The following is a 22,784-nucleotide window of genomic DNA, read 5'->3' as shown; positions in this document are numbered from 1 at the left end:
CTGAATAGGTTTTTCCGGCCACATGTGATTGCTCAGAGCTTCCCAACTGTGAGAGGCATGAGATGTTCTAAACTGTCTAAATACAGATTCCTTTGAGCAGTTAAAAGATTGATTAGAAATTGTATTGGTGAAGGGTTTTTCACTTGTTCGGCCAATGTTTGCTGCTGAGTCTCCATATCCCTTACCTGCTGTGTCCCTGGCAGTGTATTGATTAATATAATTGGTGTAAGTAGTAGCTTTAATGTTTGTAATCTTGGACCCTTGAGTTAATTCTTTTTCTTGTTATAGCCCACCACACCTTTGCCCTATAGGAATGCAACTTTATCTAATGCTTTTGGAGGGTGGCACCTGACTAATCACCTTTAGAGAAAAATAAGTTTTCTGAAGAAAGGGTCTTAAAATGTTAACAGGCCTCCGGGCCAGAAGATGATGCACATCACCTAAACTTTTGCATATAATAAGTTTGCAGGAAGAAAGCCTGGCTTACTGCATGACTCTACCCCTTCCCCCATTATCCTCTATGCAAACTTAAGGTATAAAAACTACTTTGGAAAATAAAGTGCAGGCCGTGTTCACCGAAACTTGGTCTCCTCATGTCGTTCTTTCTCTCACCTTCTGGCTGAATTATTCAGCCTCTTTTCTCCACTGAATTTCCTCACTGAGCTATCCTTATTTAACCACTCTTTATATCCTTAATTGTTTAATTAGGCAATTGTTTCCTGATCTTCACCGATGCCGTCTCCGCTTCGAATTCCCTGGATTCACCGGGGCTGGACCCCGGCAGCTGTGGACTTGTAAAATCTGCATTTCACTGTATGTAAATTAAACGTTCAGTTCAGTTCAGTCACTCAGTCGTGTCCGACTCTTTGCAACTCCGTGAACCGCAGCATGCCAGGCCTCCCTGTCCATCACCAACTCCAGGAGTCTACCCAAACCCATGTCCATTGGGTCTGTGATGCCATCCAACCACCTCATCCTCTGTCCTCCCCTTCTTCTGCCCTCAATCTTTCCCAGCATCAGGGTCTTTTCAAATGAGTCAGCCCTTCGCATGAGGTAGCCAAAGTATTGGAGTTTCAGCTTCAACATCAGTCTTATCAATGAACACCCAGGACTGAAAATACTGTTTTTTTTTAAAAAGGACAAAACAAACCCTAAGTCTTAACGTTTTTCTCTAAGCTGGCAGTTTAGAGGAAGATAGGGTTTTTTAAAACTCTCCCAAACCCAGCCAAGAGTCAGAGGGTGGGGCCTTTGACGACGAACTTGAGCCGAACCCGCTCCTACGGGCGGCAGCTTTGGGGCGCCGGGCGTGTGGGGTCCCCTTCGCGGCCCTTCCTGTTTCGGCCGCGCCTCCTCCCGCGCTGGCTGGGGGCGGGGACTGAACTGGGGTGGCGCGGGCCCGAGGGTGGCCCAGACGGGCGGCCGCGGGACATGACGGCCGGCGGCCAGGCCGAGGGCGCGGGTGCCGGCGCGGACCCCGCTTCCGCGCGGCTGCCTTCCAGGGTGGCCAAGCTACTGTCGGCCCTCTTCTACGGGACCTGCTCCTTCCTCCTCGTGCTGATCAACAAGGCGTTGCTGACCACCTACCGGTGAGGCGGGAGCCTTGGGGCTGGGAGCAGTCCGCGGGGGCTCTTGGCTGCTCCGCGGGACTCCGGGACCTTCCCGCTCTGGCGCCGCGCGTGGCGGGTGTTGGCCGGACTCCGGAGGTCCCGAAGCCAGGGAAAGCCGCGGGCCTGCCTGCCCTCGTGCACTTCGGTCGCACTCGGGTCAGCGGGTGGGTGGGAACGGCGAGCGGGAAGTCTCGTTGCTAACTCCGGAGCCAACTTGGGCGGCTAGTGCACTGCTCACGGGGCACTTATTCAGAGTCCGGACCTTTGCACTCTTCTGGAAACCAAACCACAAGCTAGCAAGTCAGCGCGGGCGCACCTTACCGCGACTTACTGCTGCAGGACAGGAAGCGCACCTGTGCTTTAAAGAGCACCAGTGAACTGAAACTAGCGATCCGAATGTGTCTTTCAAATGTAAGCTATTTCTACAAGTCTAGATATTCAACCATCAGAAGAGTCCTGAGTGGATGAGTTTATTCGCATAGTTTGATCATTCATTCTCAAATTACCAGCATGTTCATGGGGAAATGGAGAAAACAAAATTTCATATTCTCTACTTTTTTTTTTTTTTTTTATGAATATGTAGTAAACCAACAAATTTGTGTTTCCTTGAACCTGTTTGTAAAGATAGAAAATCCTCTTTAATTTTGCTTTGGTTATATAGGCATCGAAAGCGCTGTGAATTTAGACCCAGCTCCACCAGATAATTCAGTTCAGTTCAGTGGCTCAGTCGTGTCGGACTCTCTGCGACCCCATGAATCGCAGCACGCCAGGCCTCCCTGTCCATCACCAGCTCCCGGAGTTCACTCAGACTCACGTCCATCGAGTCAGTGATGCCATCCAGCCATGTCATCCTCTGTGGTCCCCTTCTCCTCCTGCCCCCAATCCCTCCCAGCATCAGAGTCTTTTCCAGTGAGTCAACTCTTCGCATGAGGTGGCCAAAGTACTTACATCTCTGTAAATTATCTCCCAGAGCTCGGCATGAGCAGTCATAAGTGAGGGCTCCTTGTAAACTATACTGTGCTACAAGAATGTAAAATCAGAATTTTATAAAGAGTCCAAAGGGCTTCCCTGGTAGCTCAGTAGTAAAGGATCATCCTGCTTGGGCAGGAGACAGAGGTTCCATCCCTGGGTGGGGAAGATCCCCTGGAGAAGGAAATGGCAACCCACTCCAGTATTCTAGCCTGGGAAATCGGATGGACAGAGGAGCCTGACAGGTTACAGTCCATGGGGTCATGAAAAGAGTGAATACTACTTAACAACAACAAAGAAACCTCAGAGTGTCTTCAGCCTCCTTCTTTTAAACTAGCAGAAGCTGAAACCTAGGTGAGCTTGGCTGGTTCCACCTCTAACAAATATTTACTGAGCATCTAGTAGGTGCCAATCCCTAGCACCAGGGAAGCAGCTCCACCCTGCGGTGGAGCCCCCTACCTTATGAGTGGCAGAGAGGAAAGTGAACAAGTGGGCTCATGAATAAGCAAGGTGATTTCAGGTTTGCTGTGAGAGTTCCTGGGGTGGAGTGGTTGGTGAAGAGCATTCCACACAGAAGAAAATATGCGAAGTGGGCATGAGCTTGGCCTACCGGAGGAATAGAGAGAAGGTGATCTGGCTAGAACTGAATGAGCCAGTGGTAGGAGAGAGAGTGTTGAGGTCAGTAGGATCAGATCCTTCATTCATTCAATAATATTCAATAGACACCTATCATAAAAAGAGAATGCTGTTAATAGGCTTTTGGGGAGTGGCTGACAGATATATCAGTTGAAGTTTGATGGTAAATCTCTGTTTTCTGCTCTTGACTAAGCAGTCTGCTCGCTGACCAGAACTGTCAATGAGTCCAAAAACATGTGTCTCCTTGTTGGAAGCAGGGACCAGTAAACACTGGTTAAGTGCTTGGAAGATGAAGGACAGTGTTTGATTGGAAAGAATTATATGAGGCATCTCCTGCTCTAACCTTTCCATCTTTAAAATTTTGAGTTCCATGATTGAAGGAGGAAATTGTTTTTGTCTCAGCAAGGCAAAGCCCCTTATAACCTTATATGTTTTACATTTCCGTAATGTGATACACAGTTGGAGAGCCCTGTTCAAAAAACAATGTTTAGTCTCTCATCTCAGGATGCTTTCGGAGCATGTTTTGAGGCGAAGAGAGTTGGGGTTATTGGGTTATAACAATAAGCCATAGAAATCTGATCCAGACATTAACTGTTTGAGGATACAATGTTGTGTTGTCAGGTAGAAGGAAGAACTTTTGCAGTTACCTAGTCCACAGGATTATGGGAATGTAGCTCAGGGAATATTTTTTTCTCTTCCAATTTGAGTAGATTGTGTCCGGTTGGAGTACCAGACTGATGAGTGGTCTTAGTTATATGTTAGTCTTAGGTCATTGAGAGAGAGCCTTGGAAGGACTTGGAGTCAGACCATGTTGGAGTGAGAGGGAAAAGAATCTGGGGGACAAGATGGGCTTTGATGGTTCAGCGCATGTAGCCCAAAGTCCTGAAGGGTGGAGAGAAAGACCAGGACCCCACTAAATGAGCCACAGAAGCTCAGGAGGCACTACAAAGAACACCAGCGCTGAACCATCAAAGCCCATCTTGTCCCACAGGTTCTTCTCCCTCTCACTCCAACAGGGAGGAGAACAGTGGTTCTTTGGAGTCACCTTCATGAGGTTTGTGCAGGCAATCTCAGTTGTTTTTTTGTTACTATGTTAATACTGTTCTCTGACGCGCAAGGTTTTACGAATAATGCTTAATAAAAAGTGTAAACTTAGTTGTGTTTAGTTCAACAAGTATTCGCTTGGTACTTGCTGTTTGTTTACGCAATCCAGGGCTTTGAGATCATTTAACACAGCCGTTTCCAAACTTGCTTGGTAATGTGAATCCCTAGGAGAGACTTTTTTTTTAAGCTATTGAATCAGAGGCTCCAGTGGTGGGAACTGGAAGTTTATATTAAAAATCAAGAACAACTCCTAATTTTCTCCTACTCTGATGAAAACTGGCTCTCTCCTAAAGACACTGCTCCTTTAGGCTCCTGGGAAGGAGCTGGATCCTGGTCGTGCCCCACCTGTTGCCAGGAGGTGGGGTTGGGTCCTCGTAGCTCCCCACTGCCTCTGCTCTGTGGCGAGTCCAGGCTTAGCACTCCCTTTGTGTCCTCTCTATAGTGCCTCTTAAGCTTCTGGGGCTCATTTAGTGGAGTCCTGGTCTTTCTCTCCACCCAGACTCGCTTAAGCCCTCGAGACTTAGTGCTACGTGTGCTGAACCGTCAAAGCCCGTCGTGTCCCACGTTCCGTGTCACTTCCAGGGCCGTGTGCTCAGGGTGGCCCTGCCAGCCACTGCAGTCCCTCTGCAGGATATCCACGCTTAGTGCTGCAGCCCAGGTATTTCTGCCACATCCACCCTTCAGGCGTCCCTTCTCTCCTGGTCTAGCTGGCGGGCCCCTCCCTGGAAGCCCCTAAGACTCCTTCCCAGCTCTTGCCTGGGCTAGTACTTATCTCACACAGCCTGCCTTTTGCAACTTTCCTTCAGCACTGAGCAACTCTGACTGTCCTGGGAGAAAAAATCACTTTAGGTATGGCTGGGTTGACTTTAATTTGATGATCACAAACCTCAAAACCAGCTCTTCTGCCACCTGCTAGTTTCTTCTGGAGCCTTGCTTTCCTTGTTTCAGAAATGTCTCCTTCCTGCTTTCTCTTTTACCATGAAACCTTCCACACCCCCATCCTCCACTCTCCTCTGATACTTCATTGAGGAAAATAGAAACTGTCAGATGAGGTCCCCTTTCTGCTGGGATGGAGGGAGTGCTTTATTCCTGTGGAGGGCCCAGCTCCCCATTTCTGGATGTCCCCTCCTCCCTGCTCCTTTCATTATCCTCCTCTATTCTTCATCAGCCACCTCTCTCTGTCAGCTTAAAACAAGTTTAGGTTTCTCAAGCAAAAATAACCATCCCTTGATCCACGTGAGTGCTCGTTTCTCTGATCCTTTCAGAGTCAGACTTTAAGAGGTTGTGTACACATAGTATCTTCACTTCCTTGCATTCACTCCAAAAATAATTCAGTTTAAAAATTGGGTGTTATTTAAATACACAAATGTACAAAGAAGATGATAATAATAATTGTTCATATTCCCACTATCTAGAATCAATATTTTAAATTTTTTTAAAGAAAAGGCATTCTGTGTGATCATTATAAAGAATTCAAACAAGAGAAAAATATTAGGGTAAAATTTTTTAAATTACTATAGTTGACATTAGGCAATAACTTCAGACATCTTTTAGATAGATGGATGGATTGGAGAAAGATAGTTTGAATTACTTTTTATATAAAGTATATTTATAGATATAGCTACTTATTTGCTCATTTCTTTATAAATTACTTTCTTTAATTCAAAAACGAGTGGGAAATGAGTGGGAGCTTTCATTTAATTATTCAATTGTTTGAGGATCACCAAAGTCCCTCTGAGCTTTCCTGGTGGTTCAAATGGTAGAGGATCTACCTGCAGTGCAGGAGACTTAGGATCAATCCCTGGGTCAGGAAGAGCCCCTGGAGAATGGAATAGATACCCACTCCAGTATTCTTCCCTGGAGAATCCCATGGAGAGAGGCATGGGGTTGCAAAGAATTCGACATGACTGAGCAATTAACACTTAAGTCCCTCTACCACTTTTTATTATGAAAAGTTTCAAGCACACAGGAAAGTAGAAAGCAAAGTACACTGAACATTTGTACATACACCACCAAAATTAAGTAATTAACATTTTGCTATATTTGAGTGCTGAAGAATTGATGCTATTGAATTGGAGTACTGGAGGAAACTCTTGAGAGTCTCTTGGACTGCAAGGACATCAAAACAGTCAATCCTAAAGAAAATCAATCCTGAATATTCCCTGGACGGACTCTTGCTGAAGCTGAAGCTCCAATACTTTGGCTACATGATGCAAAGAGATGACTCATTGGAAAAGACCCTGATGCTGGGAAGGATAGAAGGCAAAAGGAGAAGAGGGCAGCAGAGGATGAGATGGTTAGATAGCATCACCGACTCAATGGACATGAATTTGAACAAACTGTGAGAGATTTTGGAGGAAGAGAAGCCTGGTGTGCTGCAGTCCATGGGGTTGCATGAACCATTGAATACATCATTCATACATCATGAACTGCACTCTCAGATATTTCAACATGCATGTGTGTGCTTGTTCAGTCGTGTCTGACTCTTTGCTACCCCATGGACTGTAACCTGCCAGGCTCCTCTGTCCATGGGATCTCACAGGCAAGAATACTGGAGTGGGTTACCATTTCCTTCTCCAGAGGATCTTCCTGACCCAGGGATGGAAACCACATCTCCTGTGTCTCCTGCATTGGCAGATGGATTCTTTACCACTGTGCTACCTGGGATGCCCTATTTCAACATACCTCTCCTGAAATATGGATATTCTCTGACATTAGTATCATTTTTGCTCTTAGCAAACTAAATGGTAATCTCCTAAAATAATCTAATACCAAATCTATAGTCATCCCAATTGTCTCCAAGTTGTTTTTATGATTGTTTTAAACATTTGAATCAAGAACAAATTGAACTTCATGCAATGTATACAGATACGTCTTTTTAGTATATTTTAATCTAGAAAAGTTCCCCATCCACCTCTTCCCCCTGATTATTGCTGTTGTTTAGTCGCTAAGCTGTGTTCAACTCTTTGTGACCCCAGGGACTGCAGCCCTTCAGGCCCCTCTGTCCATGGATTTCCCAGGCAAGAATACTGGAGTGGGTTGCCATTTCCTTCTCCACTTCCCCTTGATATTGACTTTGAAATGCCTGACCCAGGTGTGTTATAAAGTGTCCCCTATTATGGATTATTTGATTTATTTTTCGAAGTCTCACTTAACCTACTTTCTTTTTTTTTTTTAACTGAAAGTTAGATGTAAAGGCTTGATTACATCCACATTAAACATTTTTTTGCTTAATACTAATAATGGACCCTGTAAATTTCAGCTTGCATCATATGAGGGGTTGTAACACCATTAGTCATTCTGGCTGCGTTTGTAGGCTTAAGGTGAGGGCTGCAAGTTGCATGTATGTATGAAATTTAGTTTTAACTGAATTGAATGGAGAGAAGAGAAATTAGAGTTCAATGAAAAGAATTGTTGACTTTCAAATATGTTTCTTCAGTTTCTGACTGTATGTATGGCCTCTCTGCTATGAAGCATGACACCTGTGTACTTCTTCCTATCTCCCCTCCCCTCCATGTCTTCTTTTATAGGGTAGCATCCTGTTGTGTAAGTATAATCCCACAGGTGTTTGAATCTGGTCTATGTTAAATGAATGCAGTAGTCAGCAGTCTTTTATCGCGGTGTCTCCATTCCAGAGTCCAGTGTTTTGGTTTGACTCCTAAGTGGTGGATTCCATTGCAGGGTTTTTATGGAGAGTTCATGGCTGCTGTATTAATCGTGTTGAATATTCTTAACAACTTTTTCTGCAACAAATGTGCTTTTAGATCTGGAGAGTTTGCTTATTTTCCTCATGTCAAGGAAACAAATTTGCCTTTTTTATCTTCGAATTATTTTCTCTATTGAGAGAAAACAGCACAGAAATTAGCCGTTTCTGGTGGTATCTGTCTTCGAAATCTGTTTACCTTTGAGAATGTATCTTTTTCCTGTTCATTCACTGTGATTGCCTCGTCTTGGTAATTCATGTTTCAGCAGCAGTCGTTGACTTCCGTTGTTTCTAAATTACTCATACAGCAGTTATGTTTTCTTCCTCAGTTGGTTTCCTTAAGATCTGTGCTTCCCTTTTCATCTCACTTGTTTGCTTTGTTATCTCAATTTTGAGCTGTTGATTTTGTTGATATCTTCTTATTAAGGTGTTCTGTAGCTGGAAACAGTTAAAAAGGTGCCTTCGCTTCTTGTGTTACATTCTCTTCTAGGCTGAGCTCTTCGTCTTCCTTCCATAAGCCTTTTGTTGTTGTTTTACTATTTGTTTATGTTGTAATCTTATTGTTTTGCTTGCTGTTGCAGGTTGTATTCCTAGGCAAGGAGACTCTCAGATGCGAGGAAAGTATACTGGGCAGTGCTCTTGGGACCCACTCCTGTGGGAGAGTGAGGGAAGCAGGATTAAGAAGAGAGAGAAGCTGGGCTATGCTTCATCACAACAGAGCCTTATCCCAGGGTCTCTGGAGCTGGAAGGGCTCAACAGAGTTGTCTTGAGTTGGGTCGAGGGCCCTTGGCCTTTATACCTCTGCACAGACATGCAGGCTTGGAACACAGGCTGGTCTCAGGGAGTTGGGGGCTGTTGGCAAGGCACTTTCTCCTTCTGAGGATGCTCTTGGGAAACTGGGGAATGAGGGCTTCAGTCCAGAAGCAGATGTCTGGGTGACACATCCGGCATCCATTAGAGTTCATTTTATTCTCATGGTGGCGCTGTTCATTCTGTTTTCCCTGACAAGGTAAGTTAGTCCCTTATTCTCTTCTCACCCTATCTGAAACAGGCATGTTTCCCTGTGACATGCAGTTTAGGAGATGAGGTGGTGTTGGTGGTGGTGGTTTTTTGAGTGATATTCCCTCTTTTTAATAGCTGGACAGAATGACTGGGAGCCAGTGAAGGGCTGGACAGTGAGTGAGCCTGGCGAGGTGATGTGCTGCCTTGTTAAGTACGGTATTAGGTAGGGAGTAAGCTTCTGTATCCAGTTGCCTGGTGCCATTTGTTAAAAGACCGACTGTCTTTTCCCTACTCCTCTGTGTGGTCATCGTTGTCATGAGTCAGGTTTCCATGTAGGCGTGTATCTGTCCTCATCTCTGTTTTCTTGCATTGTCTGGTTAGAATATCATTGTGCAAATACCACACTCTCTCATTTGGTGTGACTTTAAAATCAATCCTGGGAAATTCCCTGGTGGTCCAGTGGCTAGGGCTCTGCCATTCCACTGCAGGGAATGGGTTCAATCCCTGGTCTGGGAACTAGGATTCCAGCATGCTGCAGCCAAAAAAAAAAAAAGAAAGAAAGAGAATACTGGCATCCAGCAGAATCAGTCCTCCGATGTTTTTTCTTCATGATTATCTTAGATCATGTTTGCTTTTGCCTTGAAATTCAGTTTCAGGGTCAATACAAAATACCTGTTCTTATTTGTAAAGAGAGATTTGAGTTTATAGATCAGTTTGTGGATAATTGTTCACTACAATATTGATTCTAATCCATGAACTTTATTTAGAACTTCTTTCATTTTTTAAGTATAGATTTATAGTTTTCTATGTAGAGGTAGTTCTTGGAAACATTTTATTAGATTTGTACCTGGGTATAGTATTTTGAAGAAAGGAAACCAGTATAATGAATCTCCATGTAGCCGTCATCCAGTTTTGACAAGTTTGTTACATTTATATCACTCTTCTTCTCAATTCCAACATCTCCCCCCAGATTATTATGAATTTCTAAAGGATAAGGTGGACTATTTTGTTTTAAAAACACCACAATATCATTTCATGATTAAAAAAGTAAAAATAATTTTTTATTACCATAAAATACCCAGTTAGTATTATTTGATGTTTTTGCATTCTATTGAAAGTGAAAACCTTTAAAAGGATTATGTTCTTTGTGTCTTTATGATATATAGACTTAAAAGTGATTTTTTTTCACGTGTTCATCTATCCAGTAACTTTGCTAAAGTTATTTATTAATTCTAGTCATTTATCCCCAGATTAATTGGGCTTTCTGCATATACAACTGTGTTGTTTGTTAATATGACAGTCTGCCTCAAGGGGCAATAGAAGTTTGCCAAGTTTAGCAATGATCAGTTTAAAAAATGGAAAAGAAATGAACAATGAACAAATTAGATATTTTCACTAAGACAGAAAAAATAGCCTAAGACCTTTTAATAACCGTTTAATAAGTTCAATAAGCTTTTAATAACATAACCTTTTAATAACTCCTGTCATTCTGTGTTGTATATTGTTTTCAAATTTTTTCATCAGTTGCTAAAATTATTTGTCATTCTCTATTTTTTGTAGTTTCCCCTCACCAATTGTTCTTGGAGTTGGACAGGTAAGTGAAAAAAGATAAATTAACCTCTTAATTATTTGTTAGTACATATGATGAAATTGTAAGTGCTTTTGTTGAAGACTGTGGTTTATGAATTTGTTCAGTTGGCAGAGGACTGTGGTACTTTGGGTGAAACGACTTAAAGTATTGATACGTTTTATTTCGTTTTACAATTTAGGAATAGTTGTATTTGTAGGAAAAACGACTAATTCTCATTTCTTTAATAGAATTTAATTACTCTAAAGTAAGGGGGCAGCAGACTGGAAGCCTCTAAGTCCTGCTGGGTTACAGATGAGTGTGCACAGTTGAAGTCACTGTGCTTGTTTAAGAAAAGGATTGGGGGGATGAGGTGAGGCTCACTAGGAATCAGGGAAATTTTATTTTCACAGCAAACCTCCCAATTTGTAAATGGTGGCAACAGATTCATATTTTTTCATTAAACTCTCTATGGGCCAAACTAAACAGGTTTGCAGTTTCCTTCCTGAACTTCGTGATGTTTGTTCTCAAGTGTAAGGTTAAGCTTGGATAAACTTTCAAACTTACCCACATTTGGCTGTTTCTGAAATTTTCCATTAATATTGTTTTGTGACTTGCTTACATTTTGTTTTGGGGGTCATATGCTAGTAATTTCTAGTAGACCATGTTAACAGGTACTGAAGGGGTTTTTTTGTTGTTGTTGTTGATCTTTAGTTTACAGGGAGAAAAAATATAAAGATTATGTCTGTTAACTAAATTTCAAATTGTGAATCTGGAATTTATACAAATAAACATTATTCTAGTTAAACATTTTGCTAACAAGATACTCTTTGCACATCATTTTAGGGTGAAAAAATAACAAGGAAACAGTGTTTCCTTAAGGTAATAAAAATATATCTTTATGGTTCAGTGTGAAAATATGTTTAAAGAAGTACTTTAAAAGATCAATAGTATGTGGTAATATGCCCTATGTAACGCCCAAGGCAAATTAATTCACTGTCTTGTACTCAATTAAGGAAAAAACCTTTCTGATTTGCAGTTTGTAAGGGAAGAAGCCAGTAGACCAAACTTTAAAAATTTGAGTTGCAGAATAGTTTACATCGTGTTGGTATATTTCTGTTAAGAATTATAAGGTAAGTCATAAATACAAACTACAATTATTATTCAGAATGGCCCGAGTTGTATAAATCTATCATAAGTGTCTGTACACTCAGGCTTGAGGTTTAGGACAATAATCATGTTGAAGGAGTCCTTATGTTTTTGCATCCTAATATGGAGAAAAGTGAATAAATTCTAAAATTTTCATAGAAAGATGATATTAAAACTATTTATTTCATAATAATAATCTGGAGTATTCCTGATATACCTGGTGGAACCCAGCTGAAGAGCATTTGAATGAGGTATTTTTGGTAACACTGGCTAGGTGGAGAGAAAATGTCTTCTGTGTTATAGAAATTGTGTACTTTACAAAATATGTTTATGTGTGGAATTTGCCTCCCTTCTGCCCCTCCTTTCATCCCAACACTTACTTTATGGGGGAAGGTGACCATATGCTTAGTACATGGGAGGTAGGTATGGTTCAGGATCAATAAGCAGCCTCACTGACTGTGGTCATACTGGTCTGTTTGGGGCACACCATTGTTTTTTCCCTCTATTCTTGTTCCTTGAACCGCTTGAGATCACATGTATATGTGTGAGTCTATTTAATGTTATACTTTTTGCCTATAGTTCTAATGCAATCTATGCAGTGACAAAAAAAGTTAATACTTTAAGGAATAATAATTTTTTTGGAACCTAGAAAATAGATTTTTCCGATACATATATTTTTGGTGAATCTATTTTCTTCTTCTGATGTATTTGTACCTCAAATAGTCTTTCTAGATATTTTGCTGAAATTTTTCTCTTCCATTTTCTTTAGATGGCAGTTACCATAATGATACTATACGTGTCCAAGCTAAATAAAATAATTCACTTTCCTGATTTTGACAAGAAAATTCCTACAAAGGTATGTGATGGAAAGTACATATAGCTATGTTGGAAGATGTGAAAATGATATAAAATTACAAATTGATCTTAGAGTACAGGTCCATTTCCATATACCTTGTGCTTCCTGCTGGTTAGAAACTTCTTAATAAAGATTTCGTATCATTCAGTGGTCCATTAATGTAACATGGTAGTAAAAGTGTGTGCTTAGCCGTGGATATTAAGTAAATACTATGTGTCTTCTGAAATAGCAAAACTCTCTAACAGAAATTGTCAAGCTTGTTTGGTAAAGGACCAGATAGCAAATAATTAGACTCTGTGGGCCAGACTATCTCTCTTGCAGCTATTCAGCTCTGTTCTTTGAAAGCAGTTGTAGATGATGTGTGTAAAAATGAATCGATGTAGTTGTGTTCTAATAAAACTTTATTTGCATAAATAGAAGATGAATTAGATTTATCTCTTGGGCCTTCCCAGTTTGCTGATCTCTGCTTTAAATTTTCATTTTTAGCTTGGGTAGATAAAACCTGTGAGTGGAATAAACAGTAAATACAATTTGATATACATAGTTTGTTTTTTTCCCCCCATGGTAGAACTACAAACACGAGACCTGCCACTTCTTCCTGGGTATGTGGAATGGAACTAATTTTATTGAACAGTTGCTAGGTGCCAGGCATGAGGCCAGACATTTAATTCCTAGAACAATCCCCTGTGACTGGTGGTATTAAATGGATCATGGTGACATTTTTGGATTTAGGGAGGTTAAATCAGATTGCAGTTCCTTGAAAGTAAAGAGCTCACATGGATTGTTCACTCCATGTCTCTAAGGCCTGGAAAAACATTGGCATCTAGCTCTGGATTATTCATCAGGCTGACTAAACATACTTACAGCATCAATAATCAGGGACATCCACAAACAGAGAAAAACAAACCACTGAAGTGTAGGAAAGGTATTAACCCAGTCATCATAAGAAAAATCAGAATATTGTTGGGCTTGCCTACACTTAGTTTATGATATAGTTTTAAATACTTTAAACAACTGTGAAATATCTAGACATAGGGTAAAAAGACATCATCCATGAATGTGTAGTTGAATGAATAATTACATTGTAATCCTTACCTCAGAGAAGGCAATGGCAACCCACTCCAGTACTCTTGCCTGGAAAATCCCATGGACGGAGGGAACTGGTAGGTTGCAGTCCATGGGGTCGCTAGGAGTCGGACACGACTGAGCGACTTCACTTTCACTTTTCACTTTCATGCATTGGAGAAGGAAATGGCAACCCACTCCAGTGTTCTTGCCTGGAGAGTCCCAGGGATGGGGGAGCCTGGTAGGCTGCCGTCTATGGGGTCACACAGAGTCGGACACGACTGAAGCGACTTAGCAGCAGCAGCAATCCTTACCTAGGTCATCAGATGGGGGTCACAGAATCCTTACCTGTTAGGTTCATCTAGTCAAGGCTATGGTTTTTCCTGTGGTCATGTATGGATGTGAGAGTTGGACTGTGAAGAAGGCTGAGCACTGAAGAATTGATGCTTTTGAACTGTAGTGTTGGAGAAGTCTCTTGAGAGTCCCTTGGACTGCAAGGAGATCCAACCAGTCCGTTCTGAAGGAGATCATCCCTGGGATTTCTTTGGAAGGAATGATGCTAAAGCTGAAACTCCAGTACTTTGGCCACCTCATGTGAAGAGTTGATTCATTGGAAAAGACCCTGATGCTGGGAGGGATTGGGGGCAGGAGGAGAAGGGGACGACAGAGGATGAGATGGCTGGATGGCATCACTGACTCGATGGACGTGAGTCTGAGTGAACTCTGGGAGTTGGTGATGGACAGGGAGGCCTGGCGTGCTGTGATTCATGGGGTCACAAAGAGTCGGACACGACTGAGTGACTGATCTGATCTGATCTGATTCTGACTTTTGTCGTAATGATTTTCTTGAGTTCTTTGTAAGTTTTCTAAGTTTGTATGTATACTTGAATTTAGTTTTGCCTGTTTTTGGAGGTTATATAAAGGGAATTAAACTATATTTTTTTTGTATTCTGCTTTCACTTTATTATGATGGTAAGATTCATCTACACTGTTGTGTGTAGCTGTATTCTTTTATATTCACTGTATAAATATAATTTATCTGTTTTACTGTTTATGGTAATTGGAGGTGTTTCTGGTTTGGGCACTAGAAAAATAAAAGGTACTGTTCTGAATGTACTGAGAGTTGGATCTTGATGCAGATGTATTAGTCAGATAAGGCTCCCATAACAAAATACCATAGACTAAGTGGCTTAAAAAAAAGGAATTTATTTTCTCACACTTCTGGAGACAGGAAGTCCAAGATGAAGGTGCTGATAGGGTTGGTTTCTGGTGAGAGTTCTCTCTCCTTGGCATATAGACAGCTGCCTTCTCACTGTGACCTCATGTGGCCTTTATGTGGTGCCTATGCACTCCTGGTGTGTCTTCCTCTTCTTATAAGGACACAGGTCTTATTGGATTAGGACCCCACACTTACTAGCTCACTTAACCTCAATTACCTCCTTCCAAGGCTCTATCTTACCTGCAGTCACCTGGGGTCTAGGGCTTCAAGATGTGAGTTTAGAGCAGACACAGTTCAGTCCAAAACAGCACATGTGCATGTCATTTCTTTGGGAGGCTTATGACGAAGTGGAACTGCTGACTCTTGCTGCTGCTGCTAAGTCGTTTTTGGAGCAACTAACTGAGCAACTCTGTGCGACCCCATAGACAGCAGCCCACCAGGCTTCTCCGTCCCTGGGATTCTCCAGGCAAGAACACTGGAGTGGGTTGCCATTGCCTTCTCTGCTGCTGACTCCTAGAGTGAACGTATTGTGAAGTAGAAAAGATAACGGCAAACTATTCTCCCAAGTGGTTGTACCAATTCACATTCCTGACAAAAGTATATGAAAGTCCCTATTGCTCCTCATTCTTGCCAATGCTGGGTGTGTAATGACATCTTCTTGGCTTTTATTTGCATTTCCCTGGTTATTAAAGAGGTTGAGTGCCTTTTCGTTTTTTAGTGCCCATTTGGATATCCTCTTCTGTGAAGTACTTGTTAAGACTTGTGCCCATTTTTCTGTTGGGTTTATGTCTTTTTCTTACTGATCTGTGTTGGAGTTTAAAAAATACATTAAAAATATATTAATGATAGTCCTCTTGTTAGTTATTATAGCATTACAAATATATTTTTTCCCTTCTGTGGCATGTCTTTTTATTTTATTGATTATGTATTTATCTTGTATTTCTTTCTCATGGAAAAGAATCTTTCACTATGCAAAGTCTCGCTGTCTGATAGAGCAAGTCTTTACCTCCCGAATTCTTGGTTCTTCACATTTTTAGATGAATATTAGAAGCACATTGTCAAGTTTCAGGAAAAATAAGCTTTTTGGATTTTGATTGGGATTGCATTGAGGCTCTAAAGCAATTTGGAGTGAATTGACATCTTTAAAGTGTTGAATCTTACAATCTGTGTACATGGTTACATAAAAGTGAAAGTGTTGGTCACTCAGTTTTGTCCATCTCTTTGTGACCACACAGATTGAAGCCCGCCAGGCTCCTCTGTCCATGGAATTCTCCAGGCAAGAATACTGGACTGGGTTGCCATTCCCTTCTTTAGGGGATCTTCCTGATCCAGGGATCAAACCTAAGTTTCCCGCATTGCAGGCAGATTCTTTACCATCTGAGCCACCAGGAAAACACATACTCCCTTTTAAATTGCCCTCAGTAAAGTTTTATAATTTTCTCTTTATATGTGCGTGTGTTAGTTGCTCAGTCGTGTCTGACTTTGCAACACCATGAACTGTAGCCCTCCAGGCTCCTCTGTCCATGGAATTCTCCAGGCAAGAATACTGGAGTAGGTTGCCATAGAGTTCTAATATTTTTTGTTAGAAGTAGATTTTGTTGTTGTTGTTGCATATATCATTTAAACAGGGAAATTTCCTGGTGTCCAGTGTTAGGACTCTGCAGTTCCATTGCAGATGGCACAGGTTTGATCCTTGGTCAGGGAACTAAGATCCTGCATGCTGCAAGGCATGGGCAAAAAAAGATTATTTGGAAAGTTAGAGGTATGTTGACTTAATATTGTTCACAAACCTTAAATTTCTGAATTGTAGTTTATTCAGCAGGAATTTTTAGGACTTCAAGCCTAGGAGGCAGCATCTCAAGTAATCGTGAGAGAACTACTCTGAGGAGTTGAGGCAGGGAGCTAGGACATATAGGAGTTTTGCAAAAAAGTGAAGGTAGTCTGAACTTCAAACAATTACTGTTAATTAAAGAAAACCAAATATGTTAACTTAAGGTATATAGCAGTTTTCTGTTTACAAGAAGATGCCAAATCTGGGCTTGGAAAGCATTCCTTTGATATGCACCTCAGCTATCTGGGCCAGTATCCTGTTTTCATATCCTAAATTTCCTTAAGTCTCATCTGGGAGCAACTGCAGTCTGATGGCTCCTATATGGCAGGTTTTCTTTCCTTCCTGAGTTCCCTTAGGCCTCACCAGCTCACCATAGGCTGTGGCTGCGCAGGTGGCGGCTGCAATAGCTGATGACCTTTGTTTAGTGACATAGCATGAAATAGCCCATTTCTCAGGTACACGTGTTCATCTTTCTTTTGTATATAGTTTTTGTTTCTGCAACGTTCTTTCATTTCTTTTACTTGCTTTCCTGTATAGCATAGGACCTACAATTCAGTGTTAGAAATGTAAATACTGGGCATTTTTGTCTGATCTCAAAGGGAAAGCTTTTACTATTTCGCCATTAAGTATGTTGTTTGCTGGAGGTTTATTTGAGATGCCTTTTATCTGTGTTCTAGTTACCTTTTGCTGTTAGGACATAGACCCTACCTCTGGATGGAAAGTGAAAGTGAAAGTGGCTCAGCCGTGTTTGACTCCTGGTGGCTCCATGGACTATACAGTCCGTGGAATTCTCCAGGCCAGAATACTGGAGTGGGTAGCCTTTCCCTTCTCCAGGGGATCTTCCCAACCCAGGGATCGAACCCAAGTCTCCCACATTGCAGGCAGTTTCTTTACCAGCTGAGCCACAAGGGAAGCCCACCTCTGGATGGAAGGGAGTATCAAAGTCACATTTTAAGAGTATGTGAGAATGGAGATACTGTTACAGCCATTATCTCTGATTATGGATTTGTCTATTTCTCTTGGTATTTGTTAGGTTTTTTTGTTTTGTTTTCTGTATTTTGAGACTGTATGATTAGGTGCCTTGGTCTTTTTTTTTTTTTTTGTCCCACTACACAGCATGTGGGAATCTTAGTTCCCTGATCAGGGATCGAACCCATGCCCCCTGCAGTGGAAGCACAGAGCTCTGACCAGTGGACTGCCAGGGGAATTCCCATAGGTGCCTAAAATTTTAAGTTAGTTAAACCTTCCTGGTGCATTAAAGTGTTTAATTGTACGAGGTGGAACTCTTGTTTCAGTTCGTTTAGTGTTTCCCTGGAATCCAAAACAGGCATGCCTAACTCACCAGATTATAATGGTGAATGTATTCTCCCGTCAACAACGCAAGGACTTTCACTCCATTTCCCTTTCCTCTGAACTTATATGCTCTTGCCACTAAGTGATTTAACACTCTAAATCTCGTAATACATTTTAATTTTCTTTTAAGAAAATGTCCATTTATATTTACTGCTTCCTTTGTTTTCCTTTCCTTTGTGGATCTCACACTTGCCGTTTTCCTCCTGACTGAAACTACCTTGTTTAGAATTTTCTGATGGTCTGCTTCAATTCTCTTCATTTTTGTCTGAAAAAGGGAAAAAAAAATTCCTTTGTTTTTGAAATATATTCTTGTTTGAATTCTGCTTTCGCAGAGCTTCAGAGATGTAATTCTGCTATCTCTGGCTTCCATTGTTTCTCTCTGGGTTTCTGTTCTCCCTTTATTTTTGACCTAGGAGTTCCTCACTATCTTCCTAGCCCTTTCATGCCTTATGAAGGTTTTAAATTATTTTACCTAGCATTTTTAATTGTTTTCAGCAGCGGTATTTTTTTTTTCCCCCAGTGGTACAGCTCTATTTTATTTAGAAGATAGCAGAAGAATCTCTCCTTGAAGCGTGAGGGCATGCCAACCCAAAGACATGAAGAGAAGAGTTGGAGGAGCGCGCCAGCGCGCGGGGGAGAGAGAGAGAGACCTCGCTTTGGCTCCTCCTTTTGTATGTTTTTTCCTCCCCACCCCACCCCCGGGCCTGCCCTATGCAAATTGGGCTAGCCAGGAGTGTTGTTTGTTCTACCTGAGGTCTTCACTCTGGTCCTAGGACCTTCCTTTGACCTTCCTTTATTCTATTTTTGCAGGCTTTTCCCTTCCTCATCTTTTAGCCACCGCCATTTTGGACTCCTGTTTCCTATTCTAACTACCTAACATTCCCCCCTGAAGAGATGAGAAGTCCAGTTCTTTGAGAATAGGGGCATCGAGGTCTTTCTGGCTACTTCCTGCTGAATTGGGACAGCGAGGGGTATTGGGCCTCCCCCTCTTGCTAGTCTCAGGCCTCAGAGTCTTCATAGTGGTGTCCATCTAAGAGTGAGCGGTATTTTCCATGGTCGGCTGTAGTTTTGTATCTTTGTTGAACTGGCACTGCATGTTGTAGCTTGTTGACCTGCCACATCCAGTTGCACCCTTGGCTCCAGCCCCATGATGGTTATCTGTGACAGGCAGGCTGGCTGGAGTGGGCCTCTTCAGTCCTTAACTGGAGGTCTTCTGGAATCTGAGGCTGAGCTGCGTGAGCTTTCTGCTGAGTTCGTTTTTCGCTGTCCTGGTCTCCAGCATGATGGGCCTCTTGGCACTTCCCTTGCGCTGGGTTTTCTTCGCTTTCTGCTTCAACCATGGGAGGTTTTGCTGAATTGGGCTCCTGCTGTGCTTGGCCTCTTCCTCGAGTCACGGCACCATAGATGTTAGGCGAGTGTATGCTCCTCGGTTCTGTCTCGTCACAACAAAGGTTCGGAGTGATGGACATTAAAGCCCTCAGCACGTCACAGCTCTCGGGTCTTAGACAAACCATGTTAAAGCTCTTAGACAAATCAGTGTTACAGCTCTATTTTATTTAAAAGATAGCACGAGAATCCATCCTCGAAGCGTGAGGGCATGCCAACCCAAAGACATGAAGAGAAGAGAGTGGAGGAGCACGCCAGCGCGCTGGAGAGAGAGAGAGAGAGAAAGAGAAAGAGTGCACGCATGTTGGGGAGAGAGAGAGAGAAAGAGCGCACGCACTCGGGGGAGAGAGCTCAGCAGCGGTATTGACACAAATAATTTTGCCCATGGTTACCAGAAACTAGAAGTCAGTACTGCCTTTATTTTGAATTCTATATGGTAGTAGGGGCAACTGATACTCTTCAATACCTAAGAAGCTCTGAAATTGTAATATCACCAGCTATATGACTGAGTCAGTTGTACACTGTTAACCAGAATATTGTTGACCAGAAAAAAACACACAACCTGAAAGTTGAAAATTATGTTTTATTGTGAAGACAAAACGAGGACTTAAGCCCAGGAGGCAGTCTCTCAGCTGAGATAACTCTGAGAGAGTGCGCCAAAGAGGTAAGGGAGGAGCCAGCATATGTAAAAATTTTTGCAACAAAGATCAGGTAGTTGGAACTTCAAAAGATTACTGTTAATTAAAACTGTGTAGTCAAGGTTATGGTTTTTCCGGTTGTTACGTATGATGTGAGAGTTGGATGATAAAGAAGGCTGCTGCTAAGTCACTTCAGTCGTGTCCGACTCTGTGTGACCCCATAGACGGCAGCCCACCAGGCTCCCCGGTCCCTGGGATTCTCCAGGCAAGAACACTGGAGTGGGTTGCCATTTCCTTCTCCAATGCATGAAAGTGAAAAGTGAAAGTGAAGTCGCTCAGTTGTGTCCGACTCTTAACGACCCCATGGACTGCGGCCTACCAGGCTCCTCCATCCATGGGATTTTCCAGGCAAGAGTACTGGAGTGGGGCGCCATTGCCTTCTCCGATAAAGAAGGCTGAGTGCTGAAAAATAAATGCTTTCTAATTGTGGTTGTGTTAAGGAGTCCAAGCTCGCTTTACGTGTCACACAGTAGGCCAATAAATCCAAGAAATGAAGCTTTAAGACAAGGAAGAGACTTTATTTGGGGACCCAGCTGACTAAGAAGAGAGGCTAGGCCTCAAAATAACTGTCTTGTTGAGGCCTGAATGCCAGGTTCTTTTATGGATCAGAGATGGTGGGGAGGTAAGGAAACAAAGTAAAAAGACCATTTAATTCTTGCAAATATCTCCTGGAGTGGCAAGCCTCAGGCAGGGGCATGTGTTAGTTTCACTTCCTTACACCCTTCACAAATCAAATCCCTTATACAGTGGAAGTGACAAATTATACAGTGGAAGTGACAAATAAATTCAAGGATTAGATCTGATAGACAAAGTGCCTGGAGAACTATGGAGGGGACAGGGATCAAGACCATCCTCAAGAAAAAGAAATGCAAAAAGGCAGAATGGTTGTCTGAGGAGGCCTTACAAATAGCTGAGAAGAGAGAAGCGAAAGGCAAAGGAGAAAAGGAAAGATATAACCATTTGAATGCAGAGTTCCAAAAAACAGTAAGCAGAGATAAGAAAGGCTGCAAAGAAATAGAGGAAAACAATAGGATGGGAAAGACTAGAGGTCTCTTTGAGAAAATTAGAGATACCAAGGGAATATTTCATGCAAAGATGAGCATAGTAAAGGACAGAAATGGTATGGACCTAACAGAAGCAGAAGATATTAAGAAGAGGTGGTAACAGTACACAGAAGAACAGTACAAAAAAGATCTTCATGATCCAGATAACCACGGTGGTGTGATCACCCATCTAGAGACAGACATCCTGGAATGCGAAGTCAAGTGGGCCTTACGAAGCATCACTACAAACAAAGATAATGGAGGTGATGGAATTTCAATTGAGCTATTTCAAATCCTACAAGTTGATGCTATGAAAGTGCTGCACTCAATATGCCAGCAAATTTGGAAAACTCAGCAGTGGCCACAGGACTGGAAAAGGTCAGTTTTCATTCCAATCCCAAAGAAAGGCAATGCCAAAGAATACTCAAACTACCGCACAATTGCACTCATCTCACACACTAGCAAAGTAATGCTCAAAATTCTCCAAGCCGGGCTTCATCAGTATGTGAACTGTGAACTTCCAGATGTTCAAGCTGGATTTAGAAAAGGCAGAGGAATCAGAGATCAAATTGCCAACATCCGTTGGATCATTGAAAAAGCAAGAGAGTTCCAGAGAAGCATGTGCTTCTGCTTTATTGACTATGCCAAAGCCTTTGACTGTGTGGATCACAACAAACTGTGGAAAATTCTTAAAGAGATGGGAATAGCAGACCATCTTACCTGCCTCCTGAGAAATCTGTATGCAGGTCAAGAAGCAACAGTTAGAACTGGACATGGTTAGACTGGTTCCAGATCCAGAAAGGAGTACGTCAAGGCTGTATATTGTCAGCCTGCTTATTTAACTTATATGAAAAGTACATCAAGTGAAATGCCAGGCTGGATGAAGCACAAGCTGGAATCAAGATTGCTGGGAGAAATATCAACAGCCTAAGATATGCAGATGCTACCACTGTAATGGCAGAAAGTGAAGAGAAACTAAAGAGCCTCTTGATGAAAGTGAAAGAGGAGAGTGAAAAAGTTGGCTTGAAACTCAACATTCAAAAACTTAATGGAACGGCATCTGGTCCCATCACTTCATGGCAAATAGATGGGGAAACAGTGGAAACAGTGACAGACTTAATTTTGGGGGCTCCAAAAATCACTGCAGATGGTGACTGCAAGCATGAAATTGAAAGATGCTTGCTTCTTAGAAGAACAGGCTACATTGTTTAACCTTGGTAGATATTTACTTATTGTAGGGCTCTAAGACAAAATAACGCGGCCAGCATACACAGCTTTTTGAAAGCGTCACTATTTGACACGTCAGTGAGATGTGAACCTTTGTCTTCGTCCAGAAAAGTGCTTATATGCCTAGATAGCAGAAGTTTGTACACTTTTTCAATGGCTTTCTGAGCCTCATCCATGATCTATATTTATAGAGTTTCTAAACTATAAGCACCCATCCTCAACTCACCAACCTAGCTAGGGGTCTCCGCCCAAGAGAGGTGCTTGTTCAGAGCTTTGTTTTCAGGAAACAGTCTACTAATACGGGCAAGGCCAAAATTTCTGTTTCTATCCACCTTCCCCACCACCACCAGGATTGGGGATATCACTGCA

General features: G+C 42.1%; 1 protein-coding gene across 7 annotated transcripts in view; it reads left to right on the top strand.

The window, feature by feature from the left end:
* The first annotated feature begins 802 nt into the window (after positions 1–802).
* The window catches only part of SLC35D2 (solute carrier family 35 member D2), a 57,426-nt gene continuing 35,444 nt past the window's right edge, over positions 803–22,784 (top strand). The window contains exons 1-3 of one of the 7 annotated variants that reach the window (XM_061426146.1): positions 803–1,586; positions 10,582–10,615; positions 12,507–12,593. In XM_061426146.1, coding sequence (XP_061282130.1) covers positions 1,429–1,586; positions 10,582–10,615; positions 12,507–12,593 — 279 coding nt within the window. In that variant the 5' untranslated portion in view covers positions 803–1,428. The remainder of the gene's footprint in view (positions 1,587–10,581; positions 10,616–12,506; positions 12,594–22,784) is intronic. The other 6 variants (XM_061426142.1, XM_061426147.1, XM_061426145.1 and 3 more) reach the window with 6 other exon arrangements.

Source organism: Bos javanicus, chromosome 8 (assembly GCF_032452875.1).
Source record: "Bos javanicus breed banteng chromosome 8, ARS-OSU_banteng_1.0, whole genome shotgun sequence".
In the NCBI taxonomy this organism is placed as follows: domain Eukaryota; kingdom Metazoa; phylum Chordata; class Mammalia; order Artiodactyla; family Bovidae; genus Bos; species Bos javanicus.
The sequence above is the reverse complement of the archived record's forward strand: the minus strand, read 5'-3'. Positions and strand labels throughout refer to the sequence as shown.